Consider the following 12,704-nt stretch of genomic DNA (forward strand, 5'->3'; position numbering starts at 1 on the left):
GGGATCCAGATGACTTTAAGCAGAGCTTCAGGCAGCCCAGACCCCAGCCTTTGTTCCTCCAAGCCCCTGCCTCACCCAGGCCTAGCGAGACTTGGGGAGCCCTGAGATCAACAGAGGAGGCTGTGTCCTCTCTAGAGCCATCTCATGTTCCTCTCAGCTGTATGCAGAGTGTAATTTTGCTGCAGCTGGCTGGCAGCTGGGATTCCTACTTCTGCACTGGGCTGAGGCTGCAAACACAACTTGGATGGGGGTTGCCAGTGTGTAATGACTAAGCAGTATTTGGAACTCCCTACCCAGCTGGTGGAGCCAAAACAACCTATTAAAAATTCTTTACCTGTTCTCCCTAGAAAAGGCAGTGGTTGCTACTGGGAGGTTTCTAGGCTGGCTGTGGGACCTCATCCCAGGAGAAAGCGGGTACAAAAGGTCAACTGCCCTCTGTGGCCCACAGTGCTGTGCTGAGGCCCCAGTCACACTCAGCTGCTCCCCTTGTCCCTGGAACATGGTGAGAAAGGAGCCTGAAATACCACCTCCTTTCTGCACCAGGACCTGAGCTCCATGTTGGACACACTGAGTGGGGCTACCTGTGGGCCTGAACTCTGAATGTACAGTGTGCTTCCTGAGCCTCCACGGAGCTGCAGGTGGACCCAGAGTGGGGAGCATTGCTGTGGCCCGAGAACTCGAGGAGATCCTTGCTCCCTTGTCTTGGAGGCCAGGGCACAAGAGCCAGTCTCACCACATCCTCACTTTTTCCACGGGTCCCGGACAGGACACAGAAACAGAGGCAGCATAGGCCTCTTGGGAAGAACTGTGCTGTCCAGGAATTCCACCAGAGGTCTAGAAATGCTCAACTCACACTATAGTCCAAACATTTTGGAGGTGGAGGGGTGGCAGCAACCAAAGGTGAAACGTTAGCATCCTAAATACTTTCTGACTCTGCTTTTTCTGTTGCCAGTTCAGTGTTTGCTGGCTTCGACCCAGAAAACTCAGAGAAAAAGTTACAGTTCTACCTGCAGATCATCGATTTTTTGGAGGGCCTTTGCTGTGTTAACACTCAATTAAAACAGGTAGGACAGAGAGGATGCAGGGGGACCCCTGACCACCCACTTTAGGATGCCAGAAAGGGCCCTTGATGGCCCCTGCAACCCTCATCCTCACCACCTCCTGAGGGGCACTGGGCAGACCATTCTCCTTCTTTCTGGCCTGCTCTGTGGATGGTCATTGTCAGCCTAATGCCTCCTGTGGAACAGAAGGCATCAGGGAAACTGAGGAAAAAGGCAGAGGGATGTCCTTGGGGCAGATTTTAACTGGGACCCCTTTGAAGCAGAGAGCAGATCCCAGGGGCATTTGTAAATGTTTGGCAACATCTTTCCAAAAGGCTGAGCTGTTTCATCATCTTCTGAGACCCTGCGGGAATATTTGGGGTCAACTTTTGAAGGATAATTTCTGCTCCCCAAAAGCCGACACTGCAGCTTATGATGACACAGCTGTGGGGGTCTTGGCTAAGAAATCCGTTCCTGAAGCTCCTAAGGTAAGAGTATCTTAGCCAGCAGCCCGGAGGCCCTTTCAGATTCACAGCATGTCACAGATTTTCTCTGATGATGATTTAGTGAAAATACAACCAGTTTTTCAAAGGTAAACTACAAAGTGGAAAATGTTCATCTAAAACAATTAGAGCAACTTTTCAATAGGCCAAGGTATGGTTTAGCTCTTGCCCACTAATTCCTCATTCCCCCTGGCTGAGACCACTTGGAATCCCCTCTGGGGTCAGCCCCTGGCCCTGCAGTTCACTCTCCACGTCCCACCAATCTTGGGGTGCCCACCCTGTACCATCTGCCCCTCTCTTTTTTTGTCAGAATCAGCTCTATTTGTCCACTTTATCAAGTTTGAGAACCAATTAAAGGGATGATTTTTGCTTTCACCTCTTCCTTTCTCCACGTAAGGCTGAGAACAATGAACAAGCAGAGACTGGTGTTCACATAAAGCCAGGGGCCTTGAATTTCAGCATTCCCAGGAATCACCCAGATTCTTTTTTTATTATAATTAAATTCTTTTATTGGTACATTGTAGGTATACAACACAGTTACATTTCTCACTGGGAATTGTACCTTTACATGATGCATCTTGGTTCTTATTTTTTCCCCATTCCTAGCCCTCCCTTCACCCCCTCCACCCTTCCCTATTTACAAAGACTTTATTTCCATTTTTTCCATTTCTCATCATTTTTCCTTTCCCTTCTTTGCTTTCCCCTGCCCCTCCCACTACCCCTACCCCTTTGGACCTTTACTTCCTATTTTGCATTATCGATTATTCATTCTAATCATTGGTACATCTTAGGTATACAACATAATGACATTCATCATTGGAAATTTGCACCTTTACATAATCTCTCTTGGTTCTTATTTTTCACCCTTGCCCAGCCCTCCCTTAAACCCCTCCATTCCTCCCTATTTACAAAGATTTTGTTCCTATTTTTCCACTTTCTCATATTAATCCCATTCCCTTCTATCCTTTCCCCTAGCCCTCCCAATTCCTTCCCCTTTGCCCCTTTTCTTCCTATTTCACACCTATTATACATTTTAGTCCTTGTTTACACTTTCAGTTTCTCACACGAGAGAAGCTCTTCAGTATTTATATATGTGTGTCCTATTTATTTCACATAAGAATATCACCTCAATGTGCATCCACTTAGCTATAAATGTCTCTAATTTCTCATTTTTTATGGCTGGATAATACTCCATTTTAATTAAAAAACCACATTTTCTTTATCCAGTCTTCAGTTGATGGGCATTTGGGCTGTTTCCAAGTTTTAGCTATTACGAACTGTGCTGCTATGAACATGGGTGCCCATATATCACTGTGGTATGATTCTTTTAATTCTTTGGGTAAGATCCCCAGCAGTGGAATAGCAGGGTCAAATGGGACCTCCAGTCCTAGTTCTTTCAGGTATATCCATACTGATTTCCACAGTGGTTGCACCAGTCTACACTCCCACCAGAAGTGGAGCAGGGTTCCTCTTTCCCCACATCCCCACCAGCATTTGTTATTGGTGGATTTCATGATAGCAGCCATTCTTTCTGGAGTGAAGTGGAATCTCAGCATTGTTTTCATTTGCATCTCTCGAATGACCAGTGATGTTGAACATTTTTTCATGTATTTATTTGCTATTTCTACTTCCTTGTCTGAGAAATGTCTGTTCATTTCAGATGCCCATTTTCGGATTGGGTCTTTAAATTTGGGAGGTCTGATCTTTTTAAGTTCTTTATAGATTCGAGATAGTAGACCTTTGTCTGAGGAAGAGCAGGTGAAGATTTTTTCCCACACTGTGGGTTGTCTCTTCACACTGCTGGTGGTTTCTCTTGCTCTGCAGAAGCCTTTTAATAAGAAGAGATCCCACTTGTTGATTGTTTGTGCTAGCTCACAGGCCACTGAGGTTTTGTTCTTAAAATCTTTTCCTACACTGATGTCTTCAAGGGTTCTACCTAACCTCTGTTCCAACTGGTTCAGAGTTTCTATTTTAATATTGAGATCTTGAATCCATTTTGATTTTAGTTTAGTGCATGGTGAGAGATACAGGTCTAGTTTTAATGTTTGGCAAGTTGAACCCCAATTTTTCCAGCACCGTTTATTAAAGAGGCTATCTTTCCTCCAGTGAGGGTGTTTGGCTCCTTTATCAAAGATGAGATGGCTGAGTGTGTCTGGCGTTGTTTCTGAATCTTCTAATCTGCTCTGCTGGTCCTCAGGTCTGTTTCTTTGCCAGTATCATGCTGTTTTTATCACAGTAGCTTTGTAGTAGAGTTGCAGGTTGGGGATTGTGATACTCCCTGCCATGTCTCTGTTACCTAGAATTGCTTTTGATATTCTGGGTCTCTTCTTGTTCCAAATGAATTTTTGGATTGTTTTCTCAAGGTTGATGAAGTATGCTGCTGGGATCTCAATTGGAATTGCATTAAATCTATATAGCAGTTTTGGAAGTATGGCCATTTTCACTATATTAATCCTTCCTACCCAGGAGCAGGGGATGTCTGTCCATTTTCTGATATCATCTTCAATCTCTCTTTTCAGAGTGCCATAGTTTTCAGAGAAGAGGTCTTTGATTTCTTTCGTTAGGTTGATTCCTAGGTATTTCAGTTTTTTGGATGCTATTGTGAAAGGAATTATTTGCCCTATTTCTCTCTCAGTGAGTCTGTCATTGGTGTAGAGGAAAGCTATTGACTTTTGTGTGTTGACCTTGTAACCAGCTACTTGACTGAATTTGGTTATTAAGTCTAGAAGACTTTTGGTGGCATTCTTGGGGTCTTCTATATAGAGTATCATGTCATCTGCAAATAATGACAGTTTGACTTCTTCATTTCCTATCTTTATTCCTTTTATTTCTTTCTCTTGTTTAATTGCCGTGGCTAGTGTTTCCAGAACTATATTGAACAAGAGTGGTGACAGTGGACATCCTTGTCTTGTTCCTGATTTTAGTGTGAAGGATTTCAGTTTTTGACCATTTAGTATGATATTGGCTGTTGGTTTTTCATAGATGGCTTCTATCAGTTTGAGGTAGAGACCATCTATTGCAATTTTTTGTAGGGTTTTTATCATAAATGCATGTTGGATTTTGTCAAATGCTTTTTCTGTGTCTATGGAGATAATCATATGGTTTTTGTCCTTGAGTCTACTGATATAGTGTATTACATTGATTGATTTGCATATATTGAACCATTCCTACATCCCTGGGATGAATCCCACTTGATCAAGGTGCATGATCTTCTTGATGATCTTCTGCATTCTGTTTGCCTTTATCTTATTAAGGATTTTTGCATCTATGTTCATTAGTGAGATTGGCCTATAGTTCTCCTTCTCAGTTGGGTCTTTCTCTGCTTTGGGGATCAAGGTGATGCTTGCTTCCAGGAATGAATTTGGGAGTACTGCTTCCCTTTCAGTTTCATTGAAGAGTTTAAACAGTAGTGGCAGTAGTTCCTCTCTAAATGTCTTATAGAATTCAGCAATGAAGCCATCAGGGCCTGGGCTTTTCTTAGTTGATAAGTTTTTAATTACATTTCCAATTTCATTGGTTGATATTGGGTTGTTCAGAATTTTTAGGTCTTCTTCGTTCAACTTTGGTAATTCATATGTATCTAGGAATCTGTCTATTTCTTCTGTGTTGCCCATCTTATTGGCGTATAGGTTCTCGAAGTAGGTATTGATGATCCTCTGGATTTCTGCTGGGTCTGTTGTAATTTCACCCTTTTCATTCCTAATTGCATGGATTTGGGCCTTTTCTTTCCTTTTTCTGACAAGGTTGGCTAAGGGTTTATCAATTTTGTTGATTCTTTCGAAGAACCAACTCTTGGCTTCATTGATTTTTTTGTATTGTTCTCTGAGTCTCCATTGCATTGATTTCTCCTCTGATCTTTATAATTTCCTCCCTTGTATGAGCTTTGGGGTTGTCCTGCTCTTCTTTTTCTAGAAGCTTGAGGTCCAGCATCAGGTTGTTTAATTGGGCTCTTTCTGTTTTCCTAATATGCCTATTCACTGCTATGAATTTCCCTCATAAGACTGCTTTCATTGTGTCCCATAGATTCCGATATGTTGTATTGTCATTGTCATTTAATTGGAGGACCTGTCTGATTTCTTCTTTAATTTCCTCTGTGACCCATTGGTTATTCAGAAGTGTGTTGTTCAATTTCCATGTGTTTATGAAATTTTTTGAGTTTCTTTTGCTATGGATCTCCAATTTCATCACACTATGATCTGATAATATACAGGGGATAACTTCAATTCCTTTGCACTTACTTAAACATGTTCTATGTGTGAGTGTGTGGTCTATTTCTGAGAATGACCCATGTGCAGCTGAGAAGAATGTGTATTCTGATTTTGTGGGGTGGAACACTCTGTAAACATCTGTTGAGTTCATTTGTTGAAGAGTTCGATTGAGTTCTAGTATTTCACTACTTATTTTCAGTCTAGTTGATCTATCTATTTGTGACAGTGGGGTGTTGAGGTCCCCCACTACAATTGTATTAGTGCATATATGACTTTTCATGTCCGTTAGTATTTGTTTTATATAGTTGGGTGCACTAGTGTTTGGTGCATAGATATTTATGATTGTCATCTCTTCCTCTTGGATTCTTCCCTTTACAAGGATGTGATGCCCTTCTTCATCTCTCTTAATCAGTGTTGGTTTGAAATCTACTTGATCTGCCAAGAGGATAGCTAGTCCTGCTTTTTTTCGGGTTCCTGTCGCATGCAGTATTGTTTTCCACCCTTCAACTTTCAGTCTGTGAGTTTCCTTTTGAATGAAGTGTGTTTCTTGTATGAAGCATATTGTTGGATTTTGCTTCTTGACCCATTCTGCCAGTCTATTTCTTTTGATTGGTGAATTGAGACCATTAACATTGATGGTTATAACTGAACCATACTGACTTGTCATTGCCATGACTTTTTCTTTTTGTTGGGTTCTCCCCCTTTACATTTAATTTCTTGTCATGCCAGATGGGTTCATTCTGCTTTGCTTCCTGGGGTTGTGATCCTCAATGTCTGTTCCTTGGATATTGTGTAAAATTCTCTGGAGTGCTGGTTTTGTATTCATGAAGTTCCTAAGGTGCTCTTTGTCATGAAAGTATCTTATTTCTCCATCCATTTTGAAAGATAGTTTTGCAGGGTACATCAATCTGGGTTGGAGGCTGTTTTCTTTTAGAGCTTGGAATATGTCACTCCAAGCTCTTCTTGCCTTGATGGTTTGTGTTGAGAAGTTTGCTGTGATTCTGATGGGCTTTCCTTTGTATGTGATTGGTTTTCTTTTCTCTAACTGCTTGTAGAACTTTGTTCTTCTGTTGAGTTTCTGGAATCTTAACACTTATATGCCTATGTGTAGGTTTTTTTTGATCAAGGCTATTTGGAGTCCTATATGCCTCACTTATCTGTATGTCAAGTTCTTTTCCCCTGCTTGGGAAGTTTTCTGCCATTATTTCTCTGAAGAGATTTTTTTATGTCATCTGCACTCTCTCCTGTTTCTTCATTGACTCCAATCAGTCTTATTCTTCTTTTTGTTATTCTTCTTTGCATCATCTAGCAGCTGCCGGATTGATTTCTCATGTTCCCTCATAATTTTGAAGCAATTTTTCTTTTCCTGGTCACTAATTGCAATCTTATCTTCTATATCTGAAATTCTGTCCTCACATTGGCTCATTCTGCTGTGTAGACTTTCAGTGGAGTTTTTCATGTCCTGGAAATCTATTTGCATCTGTTTTATGGATTCCATTTGTTTCCTATGTTGGGATTCCATCATGTTCCTGAGCCCCTCTCTAGATTTATTAATCATGTCTTGCACTAGGGGCACAATTTCTCCTGTTACCTGAGAAATTATTTCTGATTTCATTTTTTCCAGATCCCTTTTTGTTGCCAGTTCAGTGGGTCCAGGTGGTTGAATATCAGAGTGTTCCATCTCATTTCCCTTTGGGGTTGCTGTAGGTGATCTGGAAGTCTGGTTTTGAGACTTATTTACGTGTTTTCTCATTTCGACTGGGGTGGGGGCTGTTGTCGCCTGTGAGAATCACCTCCTCTGAGCTGGGTGAGGTGGGACAGGGGCCGGGAGCAGCGGTAGGGATGGTGACCCAAAAGCCCTTTCTTGTGGGCTGGGAGCAGCAGGAGGGATGGTGGCCAGGAAGCCCCTTCCTCTGGTCCCGGAGCAGGGAGGGGCAGCTCAGCAGCCCCTACCTCTGGGCTGGGAGCGGTGGGAGGGATGGTGGCCTGGAAGCCCCTTCCTCTCACCCAGATTCTTGATGTTACAAGATCCTCACTCAGTGTTATGAGCGTGAAGTCCTGGAATTTGTCTTGAACACGCTTTTCAGATGGTTCTGGAGCAGGAGGCTTCAAGCTTCCATGGACTCTGGTGGGAACAGGGAAATTTTCGTTCTCTTTTGAATTTCATTTCTACCTCGCTGCCACCACACCAGCTCCACTGGAGATGGTGTGATAAAACTAGCACCTGTGTTGGCTTCTTAGGGCTGCTTTAACAAATGACCATAAGCAACAGCAATTCCCTTCCTACTTCTGGAGGCTGGAAGTCTGAAATTAAGATGTTGGCAGGCTCTGTACAGGGCTGTACAGGCTCTGAAAGCACCAGGCCAAAATGCTTCCATGCATTTTCCTGGCTTCTGGGACTTTCTGGCAATCCTCAGCATCCCCTGTCCTCCAGTGCATCCCTCTGTCTCCACATGTCCTTCCCCTATGTGTCTCTTTGTCCCTCTCATCTTTGTCCCAGTCATTTGTATTTGGGGCCCACCCTAAATCCAGGGCAGTCTCATCATAAGACTATTAACCAATGACATCTACAAAGAATCTCCAAATGGTTTTCCAAGGGGGCCTGAATTTGGTGGGGAACCCTGTTCAATGCACTTCAGCAACCAATACCAAACAGCAAACGTCTCTCCTAGCCTGTTGCTTTCAGGAAATCTGCAGCTTAACAAAATGCTTCAGACACCATTTTCAGGATGAGGAACTAGAACACTGTGAACAACATTCAAGTATTTGTGTGACAGATACTGGGGTTTGCTTTCCTCTGGGACTCTAGGCCTTTTGGATTCCCCTATGCTCTGAGCACCTCTTTTCTTAGTCTTTGCTATTGTCCTTATCCTAAACAAGAAGCCCATGTGATTTCCCTAAAAACCACCTGATCCCACTTCTGATACTTTTTTTGAGATGTTGAGGATGCAACCGAGGCCTCAGGCAGTCACTGAGCCGTGCCCTCGCCCCTCTATACTCCTGATCCCCATTCCCACCCTCATCAGGAAAGCACAAGGAGTAGGAAATGCTTCTCCAGAGCAGGCAGGCTTGGTCAGCAGAGGTCACCTCTCCGTCTAGAGGTCACCCTCCATCCCGCTTTCATCAGATGTTTGCCTGGGGTTAGGGAGACTTCCGAAGGGAATCACCTGTGTTGGGAGTCATTTTCTGCTGGGGTGGAGAAAGACAGGAAGAGCAAAAACCCAGGAACCCTCTTTTATAGGAAGGGGTAGGGAGTCCTGAGAGGTGAGCTGGGGTCATTGCTAAACACATATGGTGCTGCTTCTTTTTTTAAAAAAATCTACTAATAGGCAATCCATGTGCATGGTATAAATCTAAAGATTAGCAAAAGATATTCAATAAAAACTTAGCCTTTTTCCACCATTGTTCCTCACTCACTATTCCATTCCCTTCCCCATAGACAACTACCACGGCCAGTTTCTTGCACATCTATCCAAGGGTAGTCTACAGATGTTTGTACATTCTTTTACACACAAGTAGTAGCCTACTATACACATCGCTTTGCACTTTGCTTATTTATCATCTACCCCAGAGATAGAAAGTTACCTCACTCCTTTTATAAAAAAAGCACCTGCCTAGGGCTGGGGATTTAGCTCAGTGGTTTGGCCGCCTGCTGTGCAAGCACAATGACCCGAGTTCAATCCCCAGTACCAAAAAAAAAACAAAACACCTGCCTGATGTTGACTGGTGAGTGTAGCATGGTGTAGTTCACTGTCTTCTACTGATGGGCACTTGGCTAAAACTAAGATTTCCCCTGTCTCTCTTAGGGGATCCTGGCAATTTCCAGGGTAGAAAAGAAGCCAGTTCTGCTAGATCCTTTCTGGAAGTCACAGAGTGTTGCATGTACCATCCCCCATTATTCCCTGGCTGGAAGCTGGAAGTGACAGTTGTAGAGACTGGAAGAGCTGAGCACCTCAACCTGCTGGGCCCTTCCTATCTGCCTGGAATACTTACATCAGAATTCAGACTTCTTCCACATTTGTTTTGCAGGAACGGGCCCCTCCTGTTGATGAGGAGATGCTGCTGCTGAGGTGCCTGGAGACCTTTGATGACGACGATTTGTGATGCAGGAGGGCCGGATAGGGAAGAAGTCAGAGGACGGTGTGCAGTTTGCAAGTTTGAATGCTGGCAGCAATGGTTACATCTGCCTTGGCCTTCTGCGACTCTTTGGAGCAGTCTATACATTTGGTGCTTTTAGTTTCTAAGTATTAAAAAGTTCTAAAAGTTTAAAAGATTATTATGAAGTTTAAAAGAAGTGTGGCCTTGTTTCAGTCTTTAGAGTCATTTGGCAGAAGGGGCTGACCTGCTGCAGGGCACACAGCCACTTGGACCTATTCTGGGTGTACGGGGTACAGCTGATGCCCAGGCTGTGGGCATTTCAAGAAGAGGGTGGGCATCTGCCCCTGGAGATGAGAAAACACCAGGTCCTTTTAGCCCATCCCAGACTCAGGACATTGCTCCAAAAGGTTCTACAGTGTTCTGGAGCCCAGTTGTACATGCTCTCGGAGTCTGGAAACGGTGCTCACCTCACCCCTGTGCTGTAGGACCGAAGGGTGGAGCCAGGTGCATCAGCTGCTTCTGGTACAGACACCCAAAAGGGTGTTGCAGTGGGGGTCCCAGTGATCAGAGTACTTTGTGGTTCGTCCCTGGATGAAGGGTGCATAAACATCACTGGGCCTGCATCCTGGGGGTCAGGGTGAATTCTGTGTCAACTTGCCTATGCCACGGTCCCCAGATAGTCCATCAAACATTATGCCAGATGCTTCCGTGAAAGTACTTTTAAGATAAGATTACCATTTAAGTCAGTGGACTTGGAGTAAACCAGAGACTCTCGGTAATGAGTTCATCAGTCAAAGGCCTCAGCAGAGAAAGACTGACCTCCCCGGAGGAAGAGGGAATTCAACAGACCAAAACTTCCCCAGCCTGGTGGTGGATTTGGGGTCCCACAATGGCTTGGGTCCCTTCCTTAGAATAAATGTCCTCTCTGTGTGTGCAAAGGCACAGACATATGCATTCCATTGGTTCTGTCTCTGTGGTGGGCCCTGACTGATACACTGGGTGTGCTGAGAGGATGGGCTCACCCAACTCCTGACAGTGGGCAAGTCCTGATGACAGCGTCTCCCAGTTGCAAATGACCAAATCGAGGGGGCACATGTGGGCTTTCCATGCAACTGGGCAGCAGGGCATTCTGGGAATGCCTGAACATGTGTTGGAAAGACAGGAAAAAGGAAGTGCTTAGGTCAGCTGCCTCCAGAGACTCAGGAAGCCAGGAAGAAACCAGGGGTCTTTGCAATGGGACCTAGGCACCTGGGCACTCTGCCTCTTGCACTTGGCCCTGTGAGTCTAAGGCTGTGGGTCTGTCCTGTGGCAGAATGTGCCAGAGGCCCTTGGGCATAGGGGACCTCGGCAGAATGCTGGGATGTCCCTTCTTCCTATGGCCTGTGGTGGGTGATGGCCTCACCATCAGTCCTTAGACCCAGCAGCCCTCTGCCTGCCTCCCCCTCCCCTTCAAGCCTTAAGATCTGGCTGCAGACCAGGGTGGACTTATTGCATAAAATCCCCTTCACTTGTGCCCCCCACCCAAGGACACTTCCCATCTCTGTTGCATGTCTGTCGGTTTCTTCTGACTGTTATCTTTCTATATCAGCCAGTGCTACACAGTCAGGGTTCTGCAGAGAAACAGACCAATAGAACAGAGAGACACATATTTTCTCTATGGAACTGGTACATGTGTCTGTGAGGACTGACGTCTGAAGGAAATCTGTAGGGCAGGCCAGCAGGCAGGAGCTGGTGCTGCTGACGTGTTCAGGCAGAATTTCTTCCCCAAACCCCAGGTCTACTCTATGGTCTTCAACGAATCTGATAAGTCCACCCACACTGCCAAGGGCAATCCTTGAATTTAAAGTCAGCTGATTGTATCAACCACATCTATAAAATGCCTCCCCAAGCTGGGTGTTGTAGTGCATGCCTATAATCCCAACACTTTGGGAGGCTGAGGCAGGAGGATCCCAAGGTGGAACCCATCCTGCGCAGCTTAGTGAGACCCTGTCTCAAAATACAAGCAGCTGGGGATGTAGCTCAGTGTGAGGGTCCCAGGTTCCTCAGGGAAGGAGAGGTGGTCTGTGGATGCCAACAACAAGAACGGACAAGGGTGGCAAATGTGATGGTGTGGGGGCAAAAACAAAAGTAAAGTGGAGATGTCCTGTAGGATCTGGAATTAAGGTTCTTCCCCACTCCTCCTTGTGCTGAAGGAACTTTTGTTAGCTCTGGGGAGGGCTTTACACCCTGCTGGAGTATGTTATCTAACTAGATGACAAAAAGATGTTTTGCAGAACAACACTGATTACATAACAATAATTATCAAATTTTTGTAAGCTGACTGCAAAATGTCTTCTAAGAATGAACAGATTAGGTACATTCGAAAACACAAAATCCTTGCATTGGGGATGAGAACATTTTTCTAAAGAGCAGAAGTAGTTCAGAAACTTTGCCAGCAAATGGTGCCAAAAACAAAACAAAAACAAAAGCACGACTTTCCACCAGCTAAGGGTTCTGCAAGGAGGACACCATCCATGGATTTAAGAATAACAGGGGCTTTGGGACGGATCTAGAAGTGTGGAAGAGATTCCTGGCCAGGAAAGCCATTCCCAGTAGGAGCTGAGTGGGCTTCATCAGGACAACACGTACAGGAACAAAGCGGATCTGTGAAAGCTTGGGTCTCTGCGCGTATCAACTTCCCAGAGTGGAGAGGAGCTTCAGACTTGTTCTTCAGGAACAGCTGCCATACAATAAATACTGAGGTCTGAATGTTCCTAGAACCCCTAGGGTGATGGTAAGAGAAGGAGAGGCCTTTAGGAGGTTTAGGTCCTAGACAGAGTGGCCAGGAATGAGATTAGCATTCTTATAAAAGTGGC

At 44.6% G+C, this 12,704-nt stretch overlaps 2 protein-coding genes across 9 annotated transcripts in view; one reads left to right on the forward strand and one right to left on the reverse strand.

The window, feature by feature from the left end:
• The window catches only part of Stra8 (stimulated by retinoic acid 8), a 28,954-nt gene extending 18,993 nt beyond the window's left edge, over positions 1-9,961 (forward strand). For 2 of the 3 annotated variants that reach the window (XM_087205896.1, XM_087205895.1), the window contains exons 8-10: positions 953-1,064; positions 1,376-1,528; positions 9,781-9,961. In XM_087205896.1, coding sequence (XP_087062022.1) covers positions 953-1,064; positions 1,376-1,528; positions 9,781-9,855 — 340 coding nt within the window. In that variant the 3' untranslated portion in view covers positions 9,856-9,961. The remainder of the gene's footprint in view (positions 1-952; positions 1,065-1,375; positions 1,529-9,780) is intronic. The other variant, XM_087205897.1, reaches the window with a different exon arrangement.
• A 38-nt stretch (positions 9,962-9,999) lies between these two features.
• The window catches only part of LOC101710943 (solute carrier family 23 member 1-like), a 63,716-nt gene continuing 61,011 nt past the window's right edge, over positions 10,000-12,704 (reverse strand). For all 6 annotated transcript variants that reach the window (XM_087205890.1, XM_087205889.1, XM_087205887.1 and 3 more), the window contains one exon: positions 10,000-12,611. The gene's annotated coding sequence lies outside the window, so the exon portion shown is untranslated. The remainder of the gene's footprint in view (positions 12,612-12,704) is intronic.

The sequence above is a fragment of the Heterocephalus glaber genome, unplaced genomic scaffold (genome assembly GCF_053883595.1).
Source record: "Heterocephalus glaber isolate CG9 unplaced genomic scaffold, H.glaber_assembly_v1.0 deba00000621, whole genome shotgun sequence".
Classification (NCBI taxonomy): domain Eukaryota; kingdom Metazoa; phylum Chordata; class Mammalia; order Rodentia; family Bathyergidae; genus Heterocephalus; species Heterocephalus glaber.